The sequence below is a fragment of the Amblyomma mixtum genome, chromosome 8, assembly GCF_055824585.1.
Source record: "Amblyomma mixtum isolate Tamu chromosome 8, ASM5582458v1, whole genome shotgun sequence".
Lineage (NCBI taxonomy): Eukaryota > Metazoa > Arthropoda > Arachnida > Ixodida > Ixodidae > Amblyomma > Amblyomma mixtum.
In genome coordinates, this window is record NC_143019.1 from 105,477,925 (window position 1) to 105,494,383 (window position 16,459).

Here is a 16,459-nt window from a genome sequence, read left to right on the forward strand (position 1 = left end):
TTCTGGTCATAACTAAATTTGAAATTGAATACTGTACAATGTACATCAAGATAAAAACTAGTTATAAAAGAAAAATTCAGGGGGCACTTTGACTGTCTAAAGTGGGTAGAGGCGGAAGCGTTTTCCGCACCACCTTCGCTGTTTCTGTGGCACTGGTGGCGTCACATGTAATTGAGTACTAATTACTAAGTGATGACAAATCACTCATTAATGGTTAATTACCGATTAATGGCTGAATACTAATTAACTGCTAATTAATGACGCTTAAGCTTCGCCTTTAGGAGTGGAACGCGACAGCGCGTTGTAGCGCTGCCAGGGAGTCCACGGAACGCCACCTCCCGTTCGGCGCGATGCCTTGTCCTTTGAACGCAACGCTTTTTGAGGAAAGGAAATGGCGCAGTAATTCTGTGTCATCTCGGTGGACACCTGAACCGCACCGTAGAGGAAGGGAGGAAGTGGGAGTGAAAGAAGATAGACATAGAGGAGCCGTAGTGAAGAAAATGAAAATCGTATTTGAGGAAAGGAAATTACGCAGTAACTGTGTCACAAAATTCAGGGGGGGGGGCACTTTTTTGACTTAAAGTGTGGTCACTGATGTGTAGTTAAGATGTTAAGCTTCGCCCCTAAGAGTGGAACGCGACAGCGTCTTGCAACGCTGCCAAGGAGTCCATAGAACGCAATCGCCGATTCGGTTCTACGCCTTGCTCGTCGGTAAATTGGTTTTTGAGGAAAGGAAATGTATCTGTCTCTCATTTGTCGGTGGACACCTAAACCTCGCCGGAAGGGAATGGAGGAGGATGAGAGTGAGTGAAGACACCGTATTCACGCCTTTGTTCATTCCAAACCATCGAGCTGGCATGGCGGAGTGGATAGCATGCTCGTCTCTCACGCCGAAGACCGGGGTCCGATTCCTGAGCTCGACGAATTTCTTAACCGGTTTTATTTATTTATATGGCCTGACTAGTAAAGCTAATTAGGCTAAGTGGGTAATTAAGCAATTAACTAAGCTCAGTCCCACTTACTTGGAGCATCATTATACGATCCCTTCAATTGGTTGCATAGTTACTAGCCAAAGTACAATTAACCCCGTTTGAAATTTGCGCACTATGACGTCATGACCGTTTCCACCAATTGAAAAGCGTGACATTTTCTGTCGACAACTGCTGCTTACAAAGATGAGACATTACAGGCTTCCGCCTTAAAAACCTCTGCTTGGCACACATTATCAATAAGTTAATGGTGAAACTCTGTTCCCTCTCATTGCTCATGATTGCATACGTGACACTGGAGGGCGGGGGTATACGGACAAGTATAGGAAGACATGTTCAGACAAACGCCATTCGTGTCCTACGATGCCTCTTTTCAAAAATGGTCATCGCGCAGGTCACACATATAACTAATAAAAACGACTTTCTTACTGTCCTATCGAGGAATAGGAAACGTATTTCACCATACATAGCGAAACAAAACACCAGTAAAGGAACTACCGCAGCGGCTTTTTAACCCCGCTATGGCTACACTTGCATGTATCAGTGCAGTACAATCTGCAGAACTGCGTGATAGAGAGCAAAGAAAAAAAGATTGCATCCCAAAAATAGAAAACCGACAGTGGTGTTTTATGTGTACCTTTGTCGCCGTGTACCAGTCAATTTATGTGGAAAAGAATCATTTGTACCTAGCTGAGAAACATTTTTTTCCCTCAAGAACTTTTAGGTAAGAACATGAAATATACAAGCTGCCATTTAGAGCATGCAGATGACGGTTTTCCGAAAGCCTGGACCTTGCGGATCGGCCAAGACGAATGCTGAAAGCTTCGCGTGTGCGCAGGTAAATAAAAGGATTTGTTTGCATAAAGCATTTAAAATATCAAAAACTTATGAAATATTCTGACATCTACATTTTATGCCAGAGAACGACATCACTTTCTTCTTCGCTTTGCTGCAGCCACAAGAGACGCTTAAAATTTTTTTAAAAATATGTGCTATACTCGCCCTTGCTCTCGCATTGTCAACCACTTTTCCGGCCTCCAAGTCACTCTTACTCCCCACAAGGACTTTGACTATATCCTCACATCCTGAATAGTCCATGTCTTGAAGCCATTGTTTCGTATACTCAAAGGACACCTGCAAAACAACAGAGAACAGAAAAAATAAAGTAGCATCACTCAAACAAGAGAGAACACACAACACAATAATAGCTTATTAGTTCGTAAAGCAAACGAAATTCGTTTTCCCGCAGCCAAACATAAGTACACGTAGAAGATCTCTTTTACAGAGCACACGAGGTACACTCAAGAGCGCATTATCCTTGGGCGAGTCTATTTTGCAATTGTACATTGAAGTACAAATAAAATAAAAAGAAAACAGAGTATTCCGGCATGTGGAGGCAATGCACGGAATGTCATCGGACGAGCGGCATGCGTACCATTCAAAGTGATTTTATTATTCATCGTGAGATTGCGCGGTAGAGGCCATGCTTACCGCATCAAATTGACGCCCCCAAAAAACGGCAGGGTTCTAAAGGAGTTACACCGAGTAGACGGGCGAAATCATGTGTTTAGCCTGGTTGGCTCTTGGGTTTACTTTGCTGGGTCGTCGGGACATCTGGAGATGATATAAAACTGAGGTTAAGCTCTGATCGAGGTTAAGCTGATCTGACCTCTTCGCACTGAAAATGGAAGTTGATGAAGATGACGATATGCAATACACAGCGCTAGAATTAGTTTAGTGTGCTAGTTTAGTGCTCTCGTGAAGCCTTCAGCCAAGTTGATCTGTTGCGCCGCCGCGGGTGCAAAACCCAGTCCCAGCAATGTGTATTTTATTTCTGCATGGCCTCTTGCTATGCTACCCAAGCAGCACAAATTGATTGGTCCAACAGTGGCAAAATAGTGGCGGAAATTGGCATGAATATTGGTCCTACACTGGCATTTGAGCAATCCGAGACTTTTTCCAACAATGGCCCTTCATTCATGCCAAGATTGTGCCTATACTCAGCCAGTCTAGCTACCAGCATTGACCCAACATTCAGCCAGTCTATCCACAAATGGCCAACGTTCGTGCCAAGACTATGCCCATATTCAGCCAATCTATTAATTATGGCCCGACATTCGTGCCAATACTATGCCCATATTCAGCCAATCTATGAATAATGGCTCGACATTCACGCCAATAGTATGCCCACATTTAGTCGATCTGTCAATAATGGCCCGAAATTCGCGCCAATAGTATGCCCACATTCCGCCAGTATCAATAATAGCCCCAGGTTCGCTCCGACTTGTGCCCACTTTTCCACCCTTGATCTAACTTTTATAGGTGGCATATCAATTGCAAGGCCAGTGGGAAACTGTATGCAATCGGGGCTCCCACCTAGTTTTGTACCACACCTCTTGCTGGCCGGCAACAATGCAGACATATACCGCTTGTTTTCCACCAGCCGGAGCTTGTATGTGTAACATTTTACATATAAGCAATCAGAAGACATACAAAAAAGAAAGAACGGATTCAAAGAACGAAATTTATTGCATCTACGGTGCCAGTACATCGTGAAATGCACTGTACCGGAGCCGCTGAATCGATGAGTCATATCGGCACTAATCGTTGCACTCCTGTTGTAAAAGAACTTTTGCAGTGCCTTGAAACAAATTCCTCGCCAAGCTCTTGCACGATGACCTGGCTGCACATCGCCGCTGCAAAGAGGTGCATGATGTGATCATGAGTGTAAGTACAACCATCGCAGAAAAAAGACAAGAAATAAAATATCACATTGATCTTAGTGGCGCGCAGTGTGCGAGAAGGTACTCGCAACATATGTTGAAAGTATAATTTCTAAATGACTCTTAATAAATCCCCACACTAATAGCAAAATGTTGAATTGAATTTAACAATTTTTTTCCCACCGTATTGCTAATTTCTAATCCGAATTTGCCGTGTCACACCCTCAAATACATATTAAAAGTCACAAAAAGAGATAAATATAGTGTTTAATAGAAATCAATCTATTTTTATATTTCCTATCAAAATTACATGTCTATTGCGAGCTGGTTGTTTGCCTTTTTGTTCCAGCAAAGTATGGCACAGGTGGTAGCAGCTCCTCCCCTTTGAACAGTTTTGAGCAATTTTTTTTTCGCTATGAAATATAATATTGCATGCAAAGACGGCTTGCACAGTTTTTAGAAATGGGCTGAACGCAGGAGACCGAATACACTTTTTTAAAGTAAGCAGATTATCGATGCCGCTTGGCATGGATGTAACGGGGCAGACGGAAATCTTACTTGAAAACCACACGAAATCACTCTTCCGATAGTCCATGGGTGATTAATTCCGAGACAACATGGATAAAGTTCGCTGGGACCAGGAATTCCGCTTTTTCTCGTACGCCTGCAACTGGCCAAGACAAGGGCACCCGGCACGGGAATATTACACGCGGCCAGAAAACTGCTGCAGTGAAAGAATAAGCGCTTTTGGTACTCATCTTGCACAAACGATAGACGACCAATGTCGTAATGAACGCAACATGAGTCGGCCCACACAACACTCCGCCACGGTGATTGAAGAGATAGTCAACGTTCGGTAAATCCATTTTATCAAAGCTGAAAAATAAAGTTCCCACCATTCTGTGCATGCCCTTGCGCTAGACATTTCGCTGTGAAAGTTGGCATTCAGCAGTTGGCGCCAGTGCTTTGTCGCTTTCTCTTTTCCTGCCGGGGAAAAAAAAGGTCGACGCTGATTCAAAGCGGCAATTACGCCAAGAACCATATTCATTTCCGAACACATTTCAATATAAAAGTATGGTGGTACTCACAAATAGAATCTTGCAGGCCAGGCTACTGAATTCGTATCGGGTGTGGATTCTCGACAACGAACGGCGTCAGCTTGAGCGCGCATGCTTCGTCGGCACGCTGGTTGTGTGGCTTTTCGCCGCCTTGCTAGCTACAGGCGATACTCGTTGGGCGAGTTTTCGGGAAAGGAGGAGACGACGATGGGACAGGTTTCTTATATTTTTCGGAGAATTTGCTGCAGCAAGAGAAACGGCAGCTGAAAAAGGGGTAGAAAAAAATCTAGGGAGGGTGGATGAGCGGCGTTGCGCTTAGTTGGGCGCGAGGGGAAAACAGGTTAGAGAAGGTCTGTGCACCTAAAATCACAAAGAAAAAATTACTCCCAGCATGGTGAGGGCCAGCGCTCTTCCAACAAAGAGGCTCGGCCCGGCAAAAGGCGGCTGTATGGGACTTCAAAAAGGGGGTGGAGAGGAGGGGTTGAAATGAGTGAAAGAATTCCGGAATGTCCGGAGGATGCGCCATAGGCAGTTGAGCACGTGAAAAGCGGCAAGGAAACGACAATGCGGAGATGTTGGAAGTGGAAACGTGGAGCTTGGGCATGAATTTCGACAAAACGGCTCCAAACATTAGCGTAATCTCTGCGGTCGTGTGCCTCTTTGGTTGAAGCTGAGATAAATGTGTTACTATGAAAATACCGGAAATATAAAACAATAAATAAAATTAGCGGGAACAATGCGTGTTCTTTGAGTGTTTCATATATGATACTTGTGGCGGACAGAGTAGGATGACATACGTCGAAGCAACACCATTCATCAATATAATCCAATGATTCGCTTCTAGAGCGACGAATACCCTACATTTTATACACACCAGTGTAGGCAGGTCGGTCTAAGCCATAGTCATGCGGCCCACCCGTACGTGTCTGCGCCAGCTCGAAATGACGCGGCGCGCTACTCAGCAATGCACCTGTTATAGCTCATTGGTATTAAGGATACGCGCAAAGAAAAGGCAAAAAAAAAAACTAGTGGAAATGCGACCGGGAAAAAGTTCCGATCTTTAATTTGATAAACGTGATAATTTAAAGCAAAAACGTATGCTAGAGCCGTCGTTATAGAATGCCCAAAAAGCACAGCAGAATAACAAGACAATTTGCGACATTAAAAAAACCTAGCCACCTTAGCTTCGCGGCTTCAGGAAGCAGAGCCGTTTGTTCGCTCATTTTTTTTAAAATTTAGCATACATCTGTAGCGCCCGGCGACGCTATAAAGCGCAGGCGCTGCGATCGGCGTTCCCGCGACAGAAGAAAATAAAGAACGACAGCGCGTGCTCGGATCGCACGCCCGGCACGCGCAGTCCGGAACTAGAAGTCTGCCACGCTGGTCGTCTCTGTCTGGTGCTCCGCTGCAACCCCGCTAATTCCTCAACAGTGGTGACCTGGCGAACCGTGCCTTCTATCTCAGCGGCGTTCCAGCATGGCGTACTGGCAGCACCCAAGTTTCGACCCGCCGCTCCCGGCGTTCCGGCCTGCAGGCGTCGGCGGGTGGTTCGCCCAACTGGAGGCTGCGATGTACCTGAACGGCATCACCATCCAGCCGTTCAAACACGAAGTCCTTTGCGACATCCTCCCACCCGACCTCCTGCGTCGGCTCACCTACTCTGCTTTCGGCGGCCGGCCATACGATGAGCTGCGTGCGGCCGTCTTGGCGTACTTCGGCGCCTACTACGTTCCGCCGCCGCTCTACGACGCAGCGGACCCGTTTTCGCCGCCGCCAGCCTCTGGCCCTGCACCGGCCTCGCTCGCGCCCACGCAGCCTTCATCAGAACCCGGCCCGCCTCAGCAGCCCCTCGCCGCATTGCCGCCACTCCCGTCCAGCGTCTCCAGCCCGGCTGTCTCTCTCGACGCCACACCAGGTGGGATCCGCACGAGCTTCGCCTCGCGTCCTTCTCCCACTCCTATCGTACCCGCGTCTCTGGCCCTGCCTCTTTGCGCTTCAGTGGCGTTGTCGCCAGAGCCTCCTGCAGCCAAAGACGACTCTGCGGCAGCAGCCGTGCCGAGGCTTCCGGCATCTACATCTACCTCGTCACTACCGCCAACAGCTCTGCAGGCCTCTTCTGTGAGGTTGAAGCCGTCGCCCGCTGATGATAAAGAGCCCTCGACAACGACCAAGCCTGCTTGTCACACTCCCAGCCCCTCAGAAGGTCCGCAGAGCACTAATCGTCATCAGGAGCAGGGTGAGAAGGCCAACCCGGTGACAGCAGTAACAGGCATGGCGGTTGCCACCAGCCCCACCTTGCCTGAAAAGGTTCCTTACCCGGTGTCAGCGCTTTCTCTCAAGCCCGACCAGTCCACTGATGTGGGCCCTTCTTGCTCCCCGCCGGTGTTTGCATCTTCAAAGCAGCTTGACACCGCTCGCTGGGCCGCCACCTCATGCCCATTCCCGGTGAGCCCATCTGTGCTTCCTATCGCGAGACGCGCCTGCAAGCCCCATCAGAGCCCTGTCGCTCACAATGCGCAACCCGCACCGCTTACCATGGCTCTCTGGGCATCTGCCAGCTTCGCAAGTGACTCTGCCTCCGCGACAGACGACACAGCCACCGAAGGTGGTGGCCTGCTTGCGGCATGGACGCGTTTGGGCGGGCCCCATCCAGCACTGCCTGTGGTCGGAGCCCCAGCGCATCCCATTCCTTTCGATGCTCATGTGCCGGACTTCTGCCCTACTTCTCCAACTAGTGCTACCAGTATCGAGTCGGCCATGGCTTTCACGCCAGATGGCAGCCGCCCGTTGCTCACTCCGCCTACGCCTGCCTTGAAGTTGTTTCGCCGCCTCGAGCACCATCTGCCACACCCTCTGGGGCAACGCACTGCAAACGCTCACAAGACTGGCCGCCGGTGTATCTTCAGGCTATCCTCGAGCGCACTGTCAGCCGTACCAGTTGCCGTCAATACTTGTTTCCGGCCATCCCGTCGACGTTTCCTGGGTGACTTTTCATGTCGGCTGCCGCTGTCATCACCATCCCCTTTCTGCATCCCTCGCCCGTTGCGCAGCAGCCAGGCTCGTCCACCTGAGCCCGTGCCCTCCACCCGACAGCTCTTCCCGGCCCCCGACATGAACTTACCGGACCTTGTAGCGACCCCGTGGGAACACTGTTACTCCAGCCGCCTGCTTGCCTGCCGTGGCTACTCCATCTCTGCCCCGTCGGCGCGTTTATTTCGACGTTCCGTCTAGGCGGGGGGCCCTGTAGCGCCCGGCGACGCTATAAAGCGCAGGCGCTGCGATCGGCGTTCCCGCGACAGAAGAAAATAAAGAACGACAGCGCGTGCTCGGATCGCACGCCCGGCACGCGCAGTCCGGAACTAGAAGTCTGCCACGCTGGTCGTCTCTGTCTGGTGCTCCGCTGCGACCCCGCAAATCCTCAACACATCTACATTTTCTTTCCCGTCTGCTGCTTCTTCACGCAGTAAATGTGCAGCAAGTTGTTCACGTCAACAGTTTATTTGCGATAAAACCAAAATCCCGTTTTACTCAGATCGTTTCTTCTCTCCAAATGCGCCACGCAGTAATTTGTGACCTAGTTAAATTGTAGTAGAGGAAAAAGCGATTTATTTGTTTTTTTCTAGGGTGAGCATCCTGTGGGTGAGGCATTGTGTTCCGGATTGTGTCATACGATTCAGCCTTTCGTGCAGCATAAACTTATTAGTTAAGCTGAGCCTATATCTTGAGACATGAATTTGAACCGGCAACCTATAATCGGGGGCTGTGGTATGCGAGGTATGCGAGAGATATGCGAGGCAGTACGTTAATTAGTGCGTTATTATACCATTCCCCGAATCGAAATTTCATTTTCTTGATTGTGGCACCTATTTCTCTTTTTTTTCTTTGCATACCATAATTACAAAAGACGCCGCTTTTCAAAATTCGTATACCTTCGTGAATGAATCTGACCTCTGCTCACTTTCGCGCGATCAATTACATCGCGCTTTCTATTGTAATTTCGCGTCAGAGTTCGACGCTAGCGCTGTTGTTGGTCATAAAAAATAAATAAATAAAAAGTCCGAATATTAAAAAAACAACGGATTGAGAGAAATAACCACAGATAATCACAGGGACATCCTTTGGTGTGTCGTGGAGCGGCACTGCCAATACAGGGAAAACAGCGGACAAGTAGGGCCATTGTTGCGGGTGTAATGAGGCGGCACTGCCAATATGGGGACGACAGCGGACTTTTAGGGCCATCGTTGGAGGTGTAACTAAGTGGCATTGCCAATATGGGGAAAACATCGGACAAGTAGGGCCATCGTTGGAGGTGTAACTAAGTGGCATTGCCAATATGGGGATAACATCGGACAAGTAGGGCCAATGTTGGAAATGGCACATTGTGGCAGTGCCATTATGGGGACAATGAAGGCAACATTGGCCCTGTATAGGGCCACACATAGCCAACAGACTCCCAATATTGGGCCAACGGTTTGTGCTGCCTGGGTAGGCTTGGCCAAGGTCACCCTCGCGTTGTTTGCACGTGGCACAACGCTCCTCCAAACTAAAGGTAACAGTGTGAACACCGCACTACTATGCCACCGCTACATATCATTCACTTGATATGGATTATGGATGGATAAGCAACCATGCATTACAGTACATGAGGCACGCTGGCAAGCTTGACGCACGCTCATACCTTACGCCACTATACCCATAACTTGCACCTCATCACACACCACTTCATACAATGAATGAAGCCAACAGCCACAGAAACCAAGGGGCACAGGGGATTTTTTTTAAATTTATTTATTTTGTGGTGTTGATCAATTTAGAATATTACTGAATATGTTATCGCTTAAAGCTAATTGATTAGAAAAGCAGAAGAAAAAACAGCCACATGCCGCCGGTGGGATCCGATAGCCTAGCATAGCTTCCACCCTCTCCGTTCAATGACGTTCTACGTCACACCTGCGCTAACTCAGGACGTTCTACGTCCGCCGCTTATGAACGTCGGTGGCGCTGTTGAACACTCTCACGGTTAGGTTACTTGTAAACATAAATACCCCCGAAAACAGAAGATCTGACAGCCGTCGCCGTAGCTCAGAGGTAGAGCACCGGACGCGTAATTCGGAGGTCGTGGGCTCGGATCCCACCGGCGGCATGTGGTTGTTTTTTCTTCTGCTTTTCTAATCAATTACTTTAAGCGATAACATATTCAGTAATATTCTAAATTGATCAACACAACAAAATAAATAAATTTAAAAAAATCCCCTGTGCCCCTTGGTTTCTGTGGCTGTCGGCTTCATTCATATTTATAACGAGCCCCTCCCCCCTTCCCTTGTTTGCTCAACCACTTCATACAGTTACTAATGCCCTCGACTGGCATCAGGAATTCACAGCATACTAGCGGTTGCCGAAAATCACATTGCCACAAGGGCGAACGTCTTTTCACTAATCTTTTTTTCTCTTTCAACTGCGTAGTTCATCGTTCACACAAAAACATTCGTACAACGAGCTCACACTTCTGTGTATTAGGCCAAGTTTAGGCAACAAGCCTCATTTACCAGTCCTTCCCTTAGTATGGGCACATAAAGAAAGTGTGGCATGTTCTTTGCATTTCTGCGTATTATTTCCAGGCCAAGTTAAGGCAACAAGCCTCAGTTGTGTAGTCGCCCAGATTTGCCAGTCCTTCCATTGGTATGGGCTCATAAAGAAAGTCTGGCATGTTCTTTGCATTTCTGCGTATTATTTCCAGGTCAAGTTAAGGCAACAAGCCTCAGTTGTGTAGTCGCCCAGATTTACCAGTCCTTCCCTTAGTATGGGCACATAAAGAAAGTGTGGCATGTTCTTTGCATTTCTGCGTATTATTTCCAGGCCAAGTTAAGGCAACAAGCCTCAGTTGTGTAGTCGCCCAGATTTACCAGTCCTTCCCTTGGTATGGGCACATAAAGAAAGTGTGGCATGTTCTTTGCATTTCTGCGTATTATTTCCAGGCCAAGTTAAGGCAACAAGCCTCAGTTGTGTAGTCGCCCAGATTTACCAGTCCTTCCCTTAGTATGGGCACATAAAGAAAGTGTGGCATGTTCTTTGCATTTCTGCGTATTATTTCCAGGCCAAGTTAAGGCAACAAGCCTCAGTTGTGTAGTCGCCCAGATTTACCAGTCCTTCCCTTGGTATGGGCACATAAAGAAAGTGTGGCATGTTCTTTGCATTTCTGCGTATTATTTCCAGGCCAAGTTAAGGCAACAAGCCTCAGTTGTGTAGTCGCCCAGATTTACCAGTCCTTCCCTTGGTATGGGCACATAAAGAAAGTGTGGCATGTTGTTTGCATTTCTGCGTATTATTTCCAGGCCAAGTTAAGGCAACAAGCCTCAGTTGTGTAGTCGCCCAGATTTACCAGTCCTTCCCTTAGTATGGGCACATAAAGAAAGTGTGGCATGTTCTTTGCATTTCTGCGTATTATTTCCAGGCCAAGTTAAGGCAACAAGCCTCAGTTGTGTAGTCGCCCAGATTTACCAGTCCTTCCCTTGGTATGGGCACATAAAGAAAGTGTGGCATGTTCTTTGCATTTCTGCGTATTATTTCCAGGCCAAGTTAAGGCAACAAGCCTCAGTTGTGTAGTCGCCCAGATTTACCAGTCCTTCCCTTGGTATGGGCACATAAAGAAAGTGTGGCATGTTCTTTGCATTTCTGCGTATTATTTCCAGGCCAAGTTAAGGCAACAAGCCTCAGTTGTGTAGTCGCCCAGATTTACCAGTCCTTCCCTTAGTATGGGCACATAAAGAAAGTGTGGCATGTTCTTTGCATTTCTGCGTATTATTTCCAGGCCAAGTTAAGGCAACAAGCCTCAGTTGTGTAGTCGCCCAGATTTACCAGTCCTTCCCTTGGTATGGGCACATAAAGAAAGTGTGGCATGTTCTTTGCATTTCTGCGTATTATTTCCAGGCCAAGTTAAGGCAACAAGCCTCAGTTGTGTAGTCGCCCAGATTTACCAGTCCTTCCCTTGGTATGGGCACATAAAGAAAGTGTGGCATGTTCTTTGCATTTCTGCGTATTATTTCCAGGCCAAGTTAAGGCAACAAGCCTCAGTTGTGTAGTCGCCCAGATTTACCAGTCCTTCCCTTAGTATGGGCACATAAAGAAAGTGTGGCATGTTCTTTGCATTTCTGCGTATTATTTCCAGGCCAAGTTAAGGCAACAAGCCTCAGTTGTGTAGTCGCCCAGATTTACCAGTCCTTCCCTTGGTATGGGCACATAAAGAAAGTGTGGCATGTTCTTTGCATCCCAGCATGATAGAGCTGATAAAAGAGCGGATAATATCTCGTGCAACACGCCGCACGTTTCATGGCAAATCTAGAGGAGAGTTTATGACCACATGCAGAAAAAAATTAACGCAGGTTGGTCGCAACTCTGCCGAACCTCAACGCAAAGCGAAAGCTGTTCTCAGTCAATTTTTTTATTTTTAGTTTTGTTCTATTTTTGTTTATCAGTTTACTTTTTGTTCTACTTTCTTTTCTTTCAAGTTATTTTTAGTACCTAGTTTTTATTTATTTTACTTGTTTTGTATTTGTTTCTCTTTTTATTTTTATCTTTTTATTTTATTTCATTTCATTCTTTAATTTTATTGTCGTTTTCATTCTTGCTTTATTATTTTTATTTTGCGCTACACTGCCTCCCAACGTCCTCTTGCATATCGACCTGACTTTGAAGAACGGGTAGACTATTTTGTTCTTTTTATTTGGCGCTCCAGTACGTCACAAGCTCATTTTTCATACCGACATGACCTCAAAGAACGGGAGCAGTAGTGTTCTCGCTCTATAGCAACAGCCCTAGCCTGTTTTAGGCTGAAGTGACTCGGAAGGCGTCGCTACTTTATCACTTTCTCCATTCATGCGACCTTGACTGTCGCCGTTCTTAGACAACGGTGCCATGATAATGATGGTTAACCGAGTCAATGCAATACTAGTGATGGACCTTCTCGAGGCACAAACGCGTGTGGTCCAAACACCAAAGTAATATTCAACAGTCTAACAAAAGAACAGCAGTTTGCAGTTGGTGGCGAGGTGCTGGAAGTAGTAAGAGAATATGTCTTTTAAGGGCAGGTAGTGACAGCTGATCCGGATCATGAGAGGGAAATAACTAGAACAATAAGAATGGGGTGGAGCGCATATGGCAGGTTCTCTCAGGTTATTAATGGCAGTTTACCATTATCTCTCAAGAGAAAAGCATACAACAGCTATATCTTACCGGTACTCACCTATGGGGCAGAAACGTGGAGGCTAACAAAGAGTGTTCAGCTTAAAAGTTAAGGACAGCGCAGCGAGTTATGGAAAGAAAAATGGTAGGTGTCACGTTAAGAGATCGGAAGCGCGCGGAGTGGGTGAGAGAACAAACGCGGGTCAATGACATCCTAGTCGAAATCAAGCGGAAGAAGTGGGCTTGGGCAGAGCATGTAATGCGAAGGCAAGATAACCACTGGTCGTTAAGGGTAACGGAGTGGATTCCAAGAAAAGGCAAGCGTAGCAGGGGGCGGCAGAAAGTTAGATGGGCGGATGAGATTAAGAAGTTTGCGGGGATACGGTGGCCGCAACTGGCGAAGGACAGGGTTAATTGGAGAGACATGGGAGAGGCCTTTGCCCTGCGGTGGGGATAGTCAGGCTGATGGTGATAATTGCGTGCACTGAATTCAATTCTGACCTGTCAGGTATGCACCTCCACAGCAAACATTTGCTGATGACTGCAGTGAGCGGCATAGAAGGTATCGGTAAGCGAACTCGCTGCCTCGTACGCATTATCTAGTTTTCCTGCAGTCATGCACAAACTGCACAGAGCAGTGGACTGCGGCGGCGAGAAATATTGGGGTCGTTTTTGATTGACATGTTAGCCGCATACGCACTGCATCGGTGACGTCGTAGACTGCGATGACCCCTTGCGCATCCCGTAAGTAACTTGCTGATGTGCAGCCAAGCCCGTCTTCTGCGACGTACTGAGTAAAAAAAGAAGAAAAAGGGAGAGGAGTAGAGATGGCTTTGAGGAAAGCAAACGCGCGGGAAGTGTGGCATCTATACTGAAACGTTCCATATGAACCCCACCTCGTGAATAACGGGAATATGGAGTCCATACGTCATGAAAAAATATATGGAAATCCATGTTCTTTGTCGTAAACTTTCCATATAGTTCCCGAATGATTTCTATATAGCGGACATGACGTCAGATCGAGTCCTTAAGTTAACCTACGTGCTTTGCATATTCTTCATATTGACTCCATGTGCTCCATAATGACTCCATATAAGCAGTATGCAAACAATTAATCATGGTACTCGTCACATGGAAACTTTAAGTAGGGACTTCAAGGCGGCTGCCTAATCGTTCCTCCAACTATGGTGGAAGGGAGGAAGCGATCGAAAACAGTGCAGTCGCAGGCAGCCAAGAAACACAACAAGCTTCTCACCTCTGCTCCCTCCACCCTCTCAACTAAATCAGAAAATTGGTTTTTGAGGAAGGAAATGGCGCAGCATCTGTCTCACATCTCAGCGGATAGCCTTAACCACACCAAAAACCAAAATCTGACAATAATTGCGTAAATCAGCTGGCGTAAAAGATATATCAGCTGGCTGGGGACACAGAACAAAGACAAAAAAAAGCAATTCTTTGCTGAGGCTCACATTCTAGGCTGATAAAACGGAATATAGCTGCACTGTGCTTTAACAAGGCTGTACGGAAAGCCTGAGTTTGGAGGCTGACCGGTCGGAGCCCTCAAGAAACCGAGCCCCCTTGTAAACGGCGCCGGCCAAAGTGGCATTGAAAACAATCATAAAGAAGAGCAACAAAATAATCGGCGCAGATGGAGATGGAAAAGAAAATCAATTTTTCCCTATGCTCAGGCAGTGGGATACAGACTGAAAGAAACTAAGCTTAACACTTAAGACACTTAGCCACTTAAGCCTCGCCTTAAGCCTATGACGTGATAGCGCAATGGGTTAAGTCCCATACGAGCAGAATAGTCCATTCTCTACTTTACATTCACAGATTCATGGGAGTCCTAATAACCCTCCTGGCGCAGTGGTGCAGCGGTGAAGCGATGCACTACTGCCCTACGATGGCAGGTGCTCCCAGTTCCGGGCCTTGGGCGGCCCCAGTTGCTCTTGCCAAGCGACCAATAACTTATTTAACTGACAACTGCCACGGTGCGCAGTCACGTGACCTAGGTGGCCCACCTCCCTCCTAGGTTGCTCTCTGGGGACCACCTGGCGGAGCCATGCCCATGATTTCTCGCTCACGACGCCGACGCAGGATTTTCTGCGTAACGGGGACTCCAACGCTATCGCGTTAAGAGTAACCCACCCACCTCCTCCCACCTTCAACCCTGCAGAAGAATTACGTGACATGTTTGAAGCAGCTGCTTGGAATAAAAGTATTCAGTAGAGTAAAAGCGCCTAATTTGTTTAATAACAGCTCAAAGATCCCGTCCAGATTAAATCCAACTAGTGTCGCAGCTTTCTCACAACAAGTTTAGTGGTCGCCCTGTCAGTGTGTTTTTAATTTTTTAATTTTCTGCCGGAATTGTCCTGCATATTAAGACGAGGACCTTCTCATAAAGGCAGTTATAAGCTACATCTAACTGAATTTTGCGCTGTCGTTTCTGTACTGTACTTGTCGATGTTAATATTAGTATATGCCTTTAAAGCCGTACTACAGGTCGTTTACTAAGTGATTAATTGTGAACGAATCCTTCAGTCAGTGAGTTCAGCTTCTGGGCGTTATAAACCTTCTTAAACATTGCCTTTGGTGCATGACAGCCTCAGTTGTTTATGTGCCATAAAACACAACATGTATTTTAAGACAAGGGAGTGGGGAGAGGTGCTAGTTATGACATACATGACGGCATAGGCAGCCATAAGATTCCATCGTAGCATAAGAGGGTACTCGCACAGCTTCCGCCCTCACCGTTCGACTGCATTCCTACGTTGCACCCGTGGTACTACAGGACGTACTACGTCCGCCGCTATGGGTGAAGATATCCTGGTGAACATTATCAAGCTTCGGTTACACTAAGCATAAATACACCCGAAAGCAGAACATTGCACAACCGTCGCCGTGGTGCAGTTGGTAGAGCACCGGAGGTGATATTCGCAGGTAGTGAGTTTAGATCCCACCGGCTTCATGTGGTTGTTTTTTTCTTCTGATTTTATTAATCTGCCGTTCATGAAAACGAAAAGTTAAACGAAAAAAAAAACATCCCTTATGCTCCTTGGTTGCGGTGACTTTTGGCTTCCATCGTGAACACTTATAATTGTTAGTTGTGTCGTCAATCGGCACAGCCGCTTTGCATCTCAACTTCATCTTTTTTTTACAGTAATTGCTGTATGGTCTGCGAGATCGCGTCGTGGTCGTCGTCATCGTCTCCGCCCCTAAACACTTGCATCCCTATATCACACAACCTGGAAAGCCACCCTGACCAACCGCCAGGTGGTCATAGGGCGCAACTCACACTTATGAGCCATAAAATCCCCCCCAACCCTAACCATGGTCTCTGTACCTGCTGAGTGTTCAGCGCATCCGGTTACTCCAGACCACTCAGCGCCGCACTCCCTCACCCGTCTTTATGTACAGGTGCGGACCGAAGTAAACAGAGCGTGGGATTCCGTTCTGCGTGTAATCATGTCTTTGTTGAGTGAAATCAAGAAATATTGTTTATACATGAGAA

The 16,459-nt window shown here is 47.2% G+C and overlaps 1 protein-coding gene across 1 annotated transcript in view; it reads right to left on the reverse strand.

Moving 5' to 3' along the window:
- Positions 1–16,459, reverse strand: part of LOC149333781 (uncharacterized) — a 170,926-nt gene that overhangs the window by 145,215 nt on the left and 9,252 nt on the right. Inside the window, exons 4-5 of the mRNA XM_089557801.1 lie at positions 13,649–13,738; positions 1,992–2,123 (exon numbers count right to left, since the gene is read on the reverse strand). Coding sequence (XP_089413927.1) covers positions 1,992–2,123; positions 13,649–13,738 — 222 coding nt within the window. The remainder of the gene's footprint in view (positions 1–1,991; positions 2,124–13,648; positions 13,739–16,459) is intronic.